This window comes from Gopherus evgoodei, chromosome 7 (genome assembly GCF_007399415.2).
Source record: "Gopherus evgoodei ecotype Sinaloan lineage chromosome 7, rGopEvg1_v1.p, whole genome shotgun sequence".
NCBI classification, from domain to species: domain Eukaryota; kingdom Metazoa; phylum Chordata; order Testudines; family Testudinidae; genus Gopherus; species Gopherus evgoodei.
The window spans coordinates 31,913,872-31,928,973 of NC_044328.1; the positions used below are offsets into that span (position 1 = coordinate 31,913,872).

General features: G+C 38.3%; 1 protein-coding gene across 8 annotated transcripts in view; it reads right to left on the reverse strand.

Annotated features, from left to right (window-relative positions):
• The window catches only part of CPEB3 (cytoplasmic polyadenylation element binding protein 3), a 180,652-nt gene that overhangs the window by 44,904 nt on the left and 120,646 nt on the right, over window positions 1-15,102 (reverse strand). For all 8 annotated transcript variants that reach the window (XM_030571296.1, XM_030571292.1, XM_030571299.1 and 5 more), the window contains 2 exons: window positions 10,149-10,316; window positions 8,164-8,253 (listed from right to left, as the gene is read on the reverse strand). In XM_030571296.1, coding sequence (XP_030427156.1) covers window positions 8,164-8,253; window positions 10,149-10,316 — 258 coding nt within the window. The remainder of the gene's footprint in view (window positions 1-8,163; window positions 8,254-10,148; window positions 10,317-15,102) is intronic.

The window sequence follows — 15,102 nt, forward strand, 5'->3', positions numbered from 1 at the left end:
AATTCTATCCTGGCAACATATACCCATGTACTAGAGGAATACCAAAGTTTGCTTTTGGGATACCTCTATTAAGAAAGGCTTGACTGACCTTTATTGAAGATAAAAATAAACAGTGTACCTTAATGTCAGCTGTTTCTCCCTCCTGTGAAATCCTAGGCTTTCTGCATCCCTTGCTATATCATTAATATGATAAAGGTAGTAGAGAGCGGGGACTCTGAGCATGTGCCAACACACTAAGTAGTAAATATCTGAAAAATATGTTCCTACATTACAATAGCAAATTAAAAACCAAACATGTTTACTGGTTATCAGAAAATAGTATCAGAAGCAATAAAAGAAATGCAACAGATGGATTGTGAAATGAGCTTTTTTGTTTGCTTGGGGGAAAGAAGAGGTGTACTGCTAAATACAAATTTGTTCTGAAATTCACTTGATTTATTTTTTCTAAAGACACAATTAATGAAAATCTACTACAGATTTAAAATCACTGGTAGTTGAGACTATTTAGTTCAAGCATACAATTTCACGTCTAGCATCATCACATACAGTTCATGCTCTGCTTTAATTTAAAATAGATAAAAAAGGATCACGCCAGTCCTCAATTTATCTTTGTGACACCTTACTTTGCAGACAACATGGAAGTGATGAGACACTATTTTATCTTCAGGATTTATTATCTGGAAGAGCAGCAATTCCTTTTCCAGTTTCCTACTACCTCATAAATATCGTACCATAAATACCTCAGCATTGCCATGCTGCTTTGAGTGGTTATACAACAGATTTGAGTCAGTTATTTTAAGTATTAAGTGTTTCCTTTTAAGGCTTTGAAGGGAAAAATATAGTGACATGACAATGTATACTGCATCACGAACATCTTGTTTACATAATTTAAACAATATTCTTATGTAATAAGGTGAATAACAAATATTAAGAATTAAAGTATATGCATGGTGTTTGTTTTAAAGAAAAAAGTCACTTAGCCTCAGACATCTATGATTTTTGTTCACTTATAGAACACTGTGTAATATGTACATTTTCATTACATTCACATACCCATCTAATTTTTCTTTCTATTCTGTTTTCCAAACTGCAATCTGTTTCAATGCCAGGATTTTTTGTACATATCAATCTAAATCCACTCCACAGCATATAGTATACAGCTAGTGAACAAAATTATTTGACTACTTCAGTTGCATACTGACCAACAACAAGAAGACCACATGAATAAAGACTATGGACAGCTCTACAAAATACACAGTTTTAAATATTAGGGGCAGCAAAATATTTATTCATCTATGTTATAGAAGTGACCACAGGCAGAGAGGAACATACATTTTCCAGTTTGTCTAAGGCAGCATCTAACCGTCTTAAGCAAAACTTCGCCCTAACCTATCGGTCAAATTACTTTTAAATTTGAGGAGAGTTTAAGACGACAGACAACTAAAGCTTCCAGAAGATAATCACCAAATTACAACAAATATGAGAAAAAACGTTATACTGTTAAGTAGTTTAAGCATTAACAAAAAGTTGATCCAAGAGACTTCTTAAACAATTCTTTTAGCGTGTATTTTGATTAACAGTGCTAAAGAAGAAATTAAGGAATTCTAAGAAAAGGCTTTGGAAGGATGGGCTTTTCTGAAGATTGAAGCCACCTATTGGATGGATAGAAAACTTGCCATGATACTTAAGTTGTATAGTTACTGAATAATCACCTGCAGTACAAGGAAATACCTCCCCAAAATTTAAAAGGACCAGTGGAAAACTGTGAAACGTGCTTTTGGGTAGATCAAGCCCCTCAATTCAACTGAATGGAAGAATAACATAACAATAAGCCAATTGTTTCCAGTTTACTGTTCTCTCTCCCCTAAGAGATCCAGTGATTCGCTTCCTGACTTAAAAAGGGATAACCTTGACTTACCCACCCCCTTGCCTGTTTACAAAGTGCATAGCTGTTGTATTCATCTACATTTGAGTAGAGGTGCCCTGAAGGGGGGCAGAATGCCTTGGAAGGCTAGTCAAAATGCTCTGAACTTTAGTATATTCATGTGCAATCAAGACTATGCTCGGGAAAGCATTACATATTTGATAAAGATGCAAGACTCCTCTAAACAAAACAAAACAAACATTTTCAATGTGCATCACTAGCAGCAAAGCTGTCTCCAGGTAGGGTAGATTTTAAAGTCCAAAGACATGTTTTCCACCACCAGATTTACTTTCAGTACAGAGGCAAGACTAAAAGACAGAAATGTTAGTTTTTATTTAAGCCTGTTGCCTAAAAACAATAAAAAACTATTAAACATTTAACTAATAACAATCCTAAACTGTCAAAGCTACAATGAAGCAGAAAGACCCCTTATGTTCCAACTTGCTACCACAAGCAGTGTGAATGAACTGAGTGCCAGTTGGGGCTGATCCATCTTTTATAACCTTGCTATAGGGGTTGAAAGAGTATAATGGGTGTACTGCACAGCCCCAGTGGACACTGCTGGCTAAAAGATTCTAGGCTCATGTGCAAAAGATGCATGTTTCTACAATGGGACCACATGGAAAAATACTCGAACTTGCATTGCTGATATCTGTACTGCATCCGTGGATGGATAACTTCAATTTTCACTCAAGTCAATATGGTATTATGATCACTAAGCTTATTTTTTAAATAAAGATATTTGTGCTGCTCAAGGACTTAATACTATTTAATACTAATACCATTAATATTAAATAGTAGACTATTTAAGCCAAAAAAAGTAGTTCTAGTACAAGAGATTGTTATATTAGATAGGAGACCACCTCATGTCTACAGAATCACATTAGCTTCACCCACCCCACATTCTACATCTTTTTCAGTCCCTGGAACCCATTTGTTCTTTCCCCATCTCCTCCCTTTCGAAGTGGGGAATGGATGAAACCAGAGGCTGCCTTCCCTCTCTCCCTCCCCTATTCTCCAGATCCAGTGAAGGGAGCAGCACTCAGGCACCTTTTTCAAAGGCGTCATAGCAGCTCCCACTAACCATGTGAATTTCACACTCATTTTAGTCTTCGGAAAAATAAATATTTATCACAGAGAAACAAGAAAGAGAGGAGATAGTTTTCAAGTTTGCAAGCTAGTATTAAATACAAGGAAAAGAAACTACTATCTGCTTAACAAAAAATAATGTATAAGAAACAAGTTAATTACTGCATTTGGTGTATTGCTCAAGTTAAAAACATTAGACTCTAGATTTACTGGCCAGTATTCAAAAAAGTCATACTTAAATTAAATGTCCAGCTTTTTGCCTGAATAAAATAGATTACCAGGTCTAAAGTGGCTGAGTCAGTTATGTATTGCTACTTCCAGTAATTTTCTTTAGAACTTCTCATTATTTCTTGAAATCTCATGAGAATTTAAAAGAAAACAACCACAAATCACATTTAAATTCTCAAAACTCTGCAATAAAATTCAAGTAAATGTGTTACAATTTGAGCATCTGCTTCCCCAAGACTAGCACATGGCATTTATAATTTTGCCAGTCCCTTTAAACATTTGTTTAGGATATGTTATGAAGTATGCAAGTTATCTAAAGAATCTTCAGGCAGGAGTAATAATTTGGCCTTATTCAGAAGCAAAGCATTTGATTCACCTCATGGGAGGCACTGATAAAAAACAGCATTGAGCATTTCAACACAAAGCAGAAAAATGCCATGCAAAAGCAGTAATTTAAATGTGTAAGGGACTAGAAATAGCCTCTTACACACATTGTCAGCTGCTGCTAACAGCTTCTCTTGTTCAAATGCATAATCTACACATTTAGTGACAAAACAGCTGTGTATCACAACTACCTTCATCCCCAGCAATCTAGAGTCTGCATTTATCAAGGACAAAATGCATACTATATAGATTGTTGGTTTTTTACTCCAGTGTTTTTTTGTTTTTGTTCTTTTTTTAAACCATAAATGTGAACTTGTGATTGATAGCCAAACTGTTTTAAAAATAGAAGCCAGATGCATCCTTACTCATTTATGCAGCGATACCAAATTTAGAAAACCCTTTAAAATATATGCATACAATTACAGTATTTTGTAGTGTTAGACAAAATACATGGTTCAGTCCTTTCAGTGTCATGTCTGATGAACAAGACCAGAATTTCCTGCAGTTTTTTTTGTTACAAATACTCTGCCATCACATAAGTGTCAGTAGGCTACGTTGACAGTACCCTACACTCTAGGGCCAGGTTCTAGCCAGGTATTTACATAGACTCATGACTAGCAGATGGATCACCCAGAAAACTTCATGAACTTTTTTGCAGGTTCAAACCAGTTAGACTCAGAGTCCACCCATTTCTGATACTGCAGTAACTGAGAGTGCCACACAGAAGGCCATCCATCATATGTGACATTGTGGAGAAGTTAAGAGAATTCTTTGCATTGGTCTCCACTACAAAGGATATAGGGGAGATCCTCACATGTGAGCCATTCTTTTTAGATGACATATCTGAGAAATTGTCCCAGATTGAAGTGTCAATAGAGGAGTTTTTGAAACAAACTGATAAATTAAACAGTAATAAATCAGCAGGACCAGACGGTATTCACCCAAGAGCTCGGAAGACACTCAGATATGAAATTTCAGAATCAATAACTGTGGTATATAATCTATCACTTAAATCAGCCTCTGTACTTGATGACTAGAGGATAATTCATGTAATGCAGATTTAAAAAAAAAAAGTCTCCAGATGCAATCCTGGCAATTACAGGCCAGTACGGCTAACTTCAGTACCAGGCAAATTAGTTGAAACTACAGTAAAGAACACAATTATCAGACACAGATAAACACAGTATGTTTGGGAAGAGTCAATATGGCTTTTGTAAAGGAAAGTCATGCATCACTAATCTATGAGAATTATTTGAGGGTGTCAACAAGTATATTGTAAGTCAAATATACTTGAACAGGCTTAGTACGAGCACAAGTAAATGCTTAAGACAGGCATGCTGGAGGGACAATGCTGAAGCCAGTTATAAATAATCAGGAACAGTTGGGACTGACTGTTTAGCACTATCAGACAGACATTCTAGAGCAACTGGCAGGGGCTTTGAAAGCTGTTTCCCATAATAGAATCATGACAGAAATAGAAGAGAGGCTGGATTGTCTTCCACAAAAATAGATCTTACTCAAAAACATTTTTACAAGTCTGACAGTAGACTGATTTAGCCTCCCGGAATACAGAACAAATTTGATCCTAACCAATGAAGTCTCATGTTAATCTGCAACAAATTTGTAATTAAATTAGTTATTCACAAAGTCACAGTAAAGCAATTTGTGGAGGTCTAGGAGATATCAGGTCAAGTAGGAGCTCATTTTACCTCTTAGCTAAAGCTAGAATAGGAACTCTGACTAGAAAGAACCTAAACCTGTGTAAGACACTACATTAGTCAGTTGCAACTTTCAGGAACTACATTCAAAAGCATATGTTCACTTCATCTTACTTATCCACAAGCAGATGTTCTAAAATAACCACTGACAGTAGTTTTCTTTTGAGACAGAAATGTCCTAAATGGTATTTGCAGGAGACTTACTTGTCAGAAAGAAGTTACCATGCCTCAAGCAGTTTGAAAAACTTCTGGTAAAAGTAGCCGTTGCACATAAAAGTGCATCTAAAAAAAATATAGTAAGAGTGATAGCTCAATGACCAAACACAGTACAATGTGCTGCCAAACCAGCCTTAAGAACAAATGTGAATATTCATGGCCAGAGGAGAATGGAAGGATCTCAGAATATGAGTGCTAACCAGAGGTGAAAGTAAACTGGTAAGGGCCAACGGGCCGATACTGGGGACCGGTAAGAAAAGGAGACTGAGGGAGGGAGAGAGAAGCCTGCTCCCTGCATAACAATAGTTTAAACTCAGCTATTCCCTGATGGTTCAGCCCCCAGGGCTAGGTTTCTGGCATCCTTGTTAATTTCACTCACAGTAGCTGGGGGGAGGGGGTCGAGGGGAGGGTGTGTTTGATCATGGCAGGGGGAGTCTTTTTCTGTCCCCAGGATGAGGGGATCTCTCCAATATTAATATACACAACAAATACAAGCACTTGGCTGCACAGCTTAAATCCAGAGCTAATAAAAGCAAGTGGAAGGGGAAAACTCACTGTCACATTGGTTTCTCCACTCCTCCCTCCCCTTCCTCCAGCCAGGCTGCAGATAAGGCTCTGCATTCCTCTCCCCCCCCCACCCCCAGCAGGGGTTCTCCTCTAGGCTCTAGCTTGCAATAGGGACACTGGCTGAGATGCCTGCTGCTGCTGCCTGCAAAAGAACAGTTTAAACTCAGCTGTTCCCTGTGCAGTTCAGTGCCCAGAGTTAAGAGCAGTTTCTGGCATCCTTGTTTATTTCACTCCAAGTTGTTGTTGGGTGTGTGTGACCATGGCAGGGGCAGTTCTTTTCTGCCCCTGGGATGAGGGGATGTCCTAAACACAATCAAAATCAGGAACCATTTCCAAGTTCAAATCTATCCCATTCCGTCCCCAGCAGAGGATCATGGTTGTGATGTTCAAACTGCTTGAAGATCCTCTTTGAAATGTTACTGTTTAAAAAAAATACAACATAAAAAACATGGAGAACATGGTGGAAAGATGTGTCATGATGATTAGGGTTTATTTTGGGCAAAGCAATTTTGCTAAAGCAACTAAAGGTTCACGGGGAAAGCAAATAGCCCTCATAGGCAAAACCACAAAGGGATGAGAGGGGAAAACTGAATATTCAGGGAAATTATCATGCCTCCTTTGAAAGAAATAGTAGTTTTCATTCCAATCCCCCCTCTTTATATATTGATGTAAACACCTGAAATGTCCTTAGGACATTGGGTGCAATCTCAGATCTCTTTTTGTTTTGTCCTGCCTGCAGAGGCTGAAATTGACAAAACTTTCTCTAAATATCTTGTATATTTCATGAAGGCTATTCCAGTTGTCCTTCATTCACCCCTGACTTCCCCTTCCCCCCCCGCCTGGCTGGCTGCGGTTTTTGCCTTGGTTACTTACTCCTTGGCAGACCCAGCCCAGCAGCACCTGCTGGCTCTCTGCAGGCAGCAGCCCACAGGGGCGGGTTGCTGGGGTCGCTGCTGGTTGGTGGCAGGCTGCAGCTGCATTGTTTGTGACACGTTCATACACATACGCACAGTCAGAGGTGAAAATAAGCTGGTCCGGTCTGATATACCGGCAAGAGCCAGTACGCCGTGCTGGACCTCATCGATTTCCACGGCGGGGACTGAAAGGGCCATGGCTGCGGGCAGCCCAGAGCCCTTTGAATCCCAGCCATGGCTCTGGCGGTCGGGCTGCGGCCAGGATTTAAAGGGCTCCGGGCTTCCCTCAGCGGCAGGAGCTCTGGGCCCTTTAAATCCCTGCCCCAGCCCTGCGAAGCTTGGCGTTCCCCCTGGTGGCCAGAGCCCCGGGCCCTTTAGTTTGCCCCTGAGGGCTCCCAGCCACCTCTGCAGCTGGGAGCCCCTGGTTGATTTAAAGGCCCTGGGTCTCCCAGCCACACCTGGTTCCCCAGGGCCTTTAAATCTTGAGAGGCCATGCCTCCTCTGGATGAACCCGCCCCCACCCGCCCCTCAGGACTCCGGCAGTACCAGTAAGTCCTGTAAGTTACTTTCACCCCCGGTGCTAACCCACCCTTGTGGCTACAGATGGTATGCTGTATAATGCAGGAGCTGTGGGTATTCAATAAAAGAAGGAATGTATAAAGCAAAGAAACTTTCCCAAACCACCTCCTCCCCAACCCCAAACTGGTCTAAATGACATTGTTTCAAAAACTTCAAGGCCATGGAAGCCTTGTTTACATTAACATTCTTATTGTTACTACTAACTGGCAGAGCTCAATTAGCAGGGGAAATTTTACAACCCTCCCCCTAGAATAAAACTAGCTTAAATACAAATTCCTGATTCTTTAAACTGAGTAACCTCCACTAGCAGAGTACAATTCAAATGGGACTTCATAGATTCACTGTTGAAAAAAAACTGTTACGTGGACTGCAATTTCCCCCCCTCTATACACAAGGTATCTACAGAAGAATCTTAATTGAAAGAGACTGCAACCACTGTAAAGAGTCAAAGCTGGTTGTTTTAATGGATTTAATGTTTCTAAAGCAGAAGCAGGCATTTGCTTGTTCCAGAACAGCCTGTGTAGACTTATTTTAAGCTAATTACCTTTAGGTGGAAAATATGACTTGCTTTCAGCTTTGTGAGGCCAGTCCACCACAAGAGGTCCAAACCTACGAAAGCTGGCAGTGATTTCATCTACAAAAACAAACAAGGAATCTTAAAGAAAATCTGAAGATTAAAAGTGGCAAAACAAACATTCTTGCTTAAGAAAATGTTAGAGATTTTCTGAAGCTATTGAAAAACAGGAAAAAGTGAAATGATGAATACGTGAACCTTCTTGAAATAAATACCCTTTTTTACCTCTACTATACTTTGTTGCTTAAATACCACTAGTTTTGCCTTTCACTATGCCTTTCACTTCACAGACTAAAAGCAGATGTACAGCACTGTTACAAGACAGAATTTTCAGTAGTAGTAATGATGAAAACCAGAAGCCTTAATACAGATTTGCCACATTATTTTTTTAAAAACAACCAAAACAAGATGAATCTGAACCATCTTAACTCCCAGACATCAGGGATTCAAAATCTGGATCTGAGATTTCTCAAAGCATGGAATACTCAGAATCAGAAACTGCATTTGATCTATTAGAAAGGGTGTACTGCAAACACTGATCTGAACCCTGAATTCTGGTTGAGGCCTATCTCTAGATATTTGTGGTTAAGAGTAATTAGCTTACCAAACAAACATTAAAAATCACTGTTTTAAATACAGACACACATACTCCCAAAAAATCAAACCAACCAAAGAAAGAAAAATTTATTCCACATTTACAGGCTGTTTGCTTTGCACGGAACTAACTTTTCTGAAATGTTTTTGCAACTCTTTTTATAGAAGGAATATTATTCTTAAGAAACAAAAAGCCCAAGTCTAAACCAAGATTTTGTTATTTTTAAAAATTCCCTGCACTATGCATTCCAATAGAGCTTTATGAACTGTAACTCACAGCAAAGGTTGGAAATCTGGCTTCTGTTCCCGTTGGAGTTGCTTAAACAGAAATTCAAGACTCAAACCTTTTGGTCAAAGTAAGTCCCATGGGAATACAGGGCACGGGGGAGGAGGTGGGGTTAAGTTCTTACATTATGTGAACAGCCCTGATTCACCAGAACTAAATTTTGTCTCACTGGTTTAGCAGAAATATCTATTTTTTTCTCAAACACACACTTGAATATAATCACAACCACACAGATATTAGCAACCCATCCATCAGAAGAAAGGTCTGAAGGGCAGTGTTTTCACGTTTGATGTTTAATATTATTTCTTTATTAAGGTATTACATGGTTTGGCAAAAAGCTTACTACAAATTCAGCTTCAAAAAAAGCCTCTCTTTCCCTTGTGATGCATCCTTAAATTCCTGTACATGCTTAGTTAGTAGTGGATTCTTGGTGTGGTAGGCAGTAACTGAAGAACATCCACAATGGATTGTGGTGAAAATAGGTGTTTTATTAACAAAACAGATATACACAATGCAAAAAACTATGATTGCTGACAATAACCTAGTTTGGTTGCCAAAAGATATTTAAACAGGTCACATTTACAAACTGATTCACTGTAAACATCTGTTAGAAATACCCAAGTAAACGGAGAGTCATTTTACTAACTAAAACCTATTTTTATTACAATAATGGACATATTTAACAAGTATAGGCTGCCATTTTTCTGTTTCCCGCCCCCCTGTGAAAAAGAGATGAAATAGTCCAGGACTTTTGAGGGCTTTCACCATTTAACCCTATATTTCCATCAATTTCTTCACTTTATGTACGTAGACACTTTATATACATAGACACACATCATTCCTGTGGAGGTTACGTGCTTACTAGGGCATATCAATCCATCACTCCTCCACAGAGGCTGCCAGCCTCTTCCAACCTATCGCAATCTGCAAAAATTCAAAGCAGATTCCCAAACTCAAGTTGCCTTTGTAATATCACAACACACTACCAGCCACATAGGTATGAAAAGCGAGGATTTTTATAATAGAAAACCAACTCCCACCCCTACCAATTGTACACATCACGGATTCACAGTACCTTCATCAATGTCAGGAGGCAGACCTCCAACAAACACCTTTCTAGAATAGCGTTCCACTCTTTCACCATTCTGACAGCGAGTTGGAGAGCTGAGACCCGATGATAAAGACTGATCACCGTGACTGTCGTCTAGGAAGCCATCTTCAAAAGGAAAGAGTGACGACCGACCTGTAACAGATTTGGGAGTTTCTAGAGTTAAAATTTTCTGGAAAAATAAATGTTCCTTTAAGAGGCCAGGCCTACTTAAATCTGCCTTTTTAAAAGTTATGTTTTACTTCAACAGAATTAACAGTAAAGGCCAGATACTGCAAATGGTACCACACATGGTGTCTACCACCATCAGTCCTACTGTCGTCAGTAGGACTGCTGGTGGTAGGAAACAATATGTGTGGTCATGTTCACAGTATAAGATGCAAGAGCACAGCCCTCTCATATGCTCGTGCCTATCACTATCTAGATTATAAAAACAGCTATTGAATGTGTGCAAGATTACAGTTGCCTTTGTTTTGTAATAAAATGAAGTGATAGGTCGGTTTTTACGTAGGTAGGTAAAATATCTTTCAATGTAATTATAAGCACACTGCTAAAGCCGTTGTGTTTTTAATCCCACTCTCCCTTTCTTTCCTTATTTTTAGTCAATTTACAAAAATAAATGTGCAACAAAAATTCTCAACTATCACTAGCTCACTATCTTAAAACACAGACTCTTCTGTTAAAGACATTCGACTATTGCCAATAACCAGCCTTCAAGCAAGTGTTTTATTATAGGTGTCATTTACATTTTCCCAAAGCTACAGTTGGATAACCTTTAAGTATGAAATAGGTATTTCTTCTAACTTGAGATAAATGTTGCAGCTATAAATATGGAAACTATTAACTATAGATGGCTAACAAATGAAAGCAAGGAAAATGATCTGCTTACACTGTCTACCATCGTTACTCAGAGAGCCTTGTGAGTGAGATTTAAATTTAAGACATACCCTTTCAAAAACTCTTTACTGTGAAGTTTTCAACAAAAAATATTTTCACTGATTCTTAGAAATTAATGCTGTAAGAGAGACACAAGATCATTAGGCTACTCCACTACCGGATTGTTCCCTACAACGTATTTTCTAGTGTTTTTCTCCAGCTAAGTTTAAGTATGCCAAAAAGCTGTGACTATCACCTTGTCCTTCAGGAAATTCAAGTGAGGAAAGACCCAGAACAACAGTCAATGTCAAGTGAGCACAGGGGAGTTTGAACTGAGTAGAAGTTGGGTAGCGTGGTTTAGCAAGAAGCTTTTTTTTTTTTTTTTTTTTTTTTTAAAGCAGGCTAAACTATTTTAAGAGTCCTTTATCAAACAATTAGATAAATCACTAAAAAAAACAAACACACACCTTATTCTCTACATGAAGAAAAGTTACACCTAGCTCAAGCTAGTACCCACTGTTAATGGGTTTGGCAAGGAAAATGATCTGCTTACACTCCATGTAAGCAGTTTGGCCATGAGAGTAGTAGACCAGCAGCAGAATATTCAGGGTGGGTACTATCCAGTTTACTGCAAAGAATGAGGGCCAAATAACTACGTGGCTTGTGCCCACCTAATGTAAGCAGCTCATGACTCTCATAGCCAAAGTACAGCATATCTGCAGTCCAGAGTTGCAGAAGTGGAGGAGCAGAGGGATGCAGGGTCTGTATATAAGGAACATCATAGAGCTTGCCCACTTCTGAACCGATTTCCCTGAGCAACTGAAGAAGCCAGTCTCATGATTGGGAGAGATTTAGATGGAATGGAAGGACTCCCTCATTTAGATGGGACCCATATTCAAACTCTGATGTGGCTAAATTTTCCCTCACAGAGAGGCAGTTGCTCTAGGGGATGGATTTCTAATTGGAAGATGAACACATATTGTAGAGGATTTGATTATTATAAATATAGATAGCTGGGTATGCAGTGACCAGAAGAAACACTCATTAACTTCTTTATTGGGTGCAAAGATGCATCTCATGAGACATCTAAACAGACTTCCAGATAGTGCTAGGAAGGAGTTGGTGGTTATGGTACATATTGTTATTAATGAAGTAGGGAGGTATAGAATGGAGAAAAATAGGAACTGAGAGAGCTTAAAAGAAAGCCAATAGGTGGTGAGGAGCACTCAAGTCAGGTAAAGGATGTCAACAGCACAAAGGTATCCCTTGTATCTAGTAGTAAAGGATCGGTTAGAAATTACAACTGAATTGGGCAAGGACAGGTTAAGATCAAAGGTAATTTCTGTTAAATTAACAAGGTTTCATACTAAAAATAAATAAAAAATAGGCACTTGGTTGAAAATAAAAACTATAGATGTTTACATACAAATGAGATGCTGAAAGGCAAAAACAGATGAACTAGAATGTCAGGCAATGAAAAAAGACTGACATAACAGGCATCACTGAAACATGGTGAAATGGCAAATGTCAAGGGGATACTGCAATACCTGGCTACAAACTATACAGGAAGGACAGATTAGGTCAAGAAGGTAGAGGAGCAGAAATGCTGAACCTAAAAGATTGCATATACTCTAATAAGATAAATATTCTAATGGTGATAAAAATCCCAAGTTATAAGAATACAAATATCCTAACAGGGTTATATTAACATCTTCCAGAGGAGGAAAAAAAAAAAGATACTGAGGATATAATGTTGATAGAAATCAAAGAGGCAAAGTCTAATAAAACTATAATGGGGACTTTACCCATATATAGTCAAATATAACAGTAATAGTTGAATGTTACAGTGAGACGAGGTTTAGAGAAGCAATTTTTCAAAACCTTGAACAACTGTTTCATGGAATTGATAGATTTAGAGAACACAACAGGAGAGATTATTCTTGACTTAGCCTGAAGTAACACACAGGATTTAGTTGCATGCGTGTGATGTGTGTATAGGAAATTCGGAGGCTTAAGATGCAATTTCAAGAGCAAATAACTAAAGATATAAAAACAAGAAAGTATATCAGAAGTAGAAATCCTGGCAAACAACTGGACAAAGTGAGTATTCACCAACGAAAGTTCATGCTCCAAAACGTCTGTTAGTCTATAAGGTGCCACAGGATTCTTTGCTGCTTTAACTGGATGCTGGACCACCATGGGATAGATAAAGGAAGCAATTAAGGAATAGAAGGATAATGCTGGAAAACTAAATTATTTCCTTGCAATTGTCAAAAAAATAATAGGTTGGGACAGGAATCTCATCAAAATTGTTTGATGAAGACAACAACAATAATGAGGCAGTAACAGAGATTGAGGTGTCAGAAGAAGAGGTTCTGGAAATAGTTAAACTAAAAAGCAATAAGTTACCTGATCCAGATGATACATCCAAGAGTTCTGAAGGAAATCAAGAATGAAGTGTAAAAGCAGCAAAGAGTCCTGTGGCACCTTATAGACTAACAGACATATTGGAGTATGAGCTTTCGTGGGTGAATACCCACTTCGTCAGATGCATCGGATGAATAAAGTGACTGACTTAGTAGCAAAAACAGGGCATCAGCTACTATGACAGATGACTGAAGATTAGCAAATGTTGTACCTATATTTTAAGAAGGCACTAGGGATGATCCAGAAAATTACAGACCAATAAATCTTACTTCTGTACCTGGTAAGTTGGTTGCAACAATAATTTAAAATAGAATTAAAACCTTGAAGATCATGACATGACATGGTCTAACCAGCATGTCTTCTGCAAAGAGAAATCATATTTCACTAATCCATTGGCATTCTTTGAGCAGTCTTATAAAACAGAGACAAGGCTGGCAAAGTGGTATCTTTTATTGGCCAAGTTTCAGCTGGTGAGAGAGAAGCTTTTGAGTTTACACAGCGCTCTTGTTCAGATCTGGGAAAGGTTTTCTGTCACAACTAACTACAAGGTGGATCAGATTGTTTAGCATAAGAAGTTAATATGTTTGAATGGTCTCTTACATGCGAAGCGGGCTGTTTACACCTCACATGTCTGTCATAAAATGTGGAATATCTCACCCAGTGCACTAAATGCCTCAATAACTATGTGGGTGAAACGAGACAATCAAAATGCTCTCGAATTAACTCAAACAGAAAATTAAGACAAAAACGATATCACCCATAGGCAAACACTTTTCACAAATGATCACTCTCTATCTGATATATCTGTCCTCATCCTCAAAGGAAACCTGCACAACCCCTTTGAAAGATGAGCCTTAACAATAATACTGGATTTATGGCTCAGTACAACATTTTATAACCCACTTAACTCTCTGTTCTCCTAGGCTGCATAAGTATTAACTGCTTGCTTAACATATTGTAAGAGACCATTCAACTTGAATTCCTTATGCTAAACAAGCTGTTCAACCTTGTACAGTAGAACCTCAAAGTTACAAACACCTTGGGAAGGGAGGTTGTTCGTAACTCTGAACAAAAAACATGATTGCTCTTTCAAAAGTTTACAACTGAACATTGACTTAATACAGCTTTGAAAATTTACTATGCATTAGAAAAATGCTGCTTTTAACCATTTTATTTTAAAGAAAAACAAGTACAGAAACTATTTCCTTATCTTACCAAATTTTTTTTTAAACTTTCTCCTTCGTTTTTAGTCACTCATGTTCACCACAGTACTGTATTTGCTTTTAGTTTTTTGTGCACCTCTGCAGCTGCCTGATTGCTTACCTCCAGTTCTAAATGAGGTGTGTAGTTGATCAGTCAGTTCATAACTCTGGTGTTTGTAACTGAGATTCTACTGTATTTAGCTGTGACACTGAGTACCTTTCCCAGACATGAAGAACGCTGTATAACTTGAAAGCTTGTCTCTTTCACCAGCAGAGGTTGGTCCAATAAAAGATATTACCTTACCCACTTTGTCTCTCTAATAATAGATCAGAAACTTAAGAAAGTTTTAATTGCTATAATTTTGGGAGGGTTCATTAAAAGCTTTTATCTATATATTTTTATATATAAAATTTAT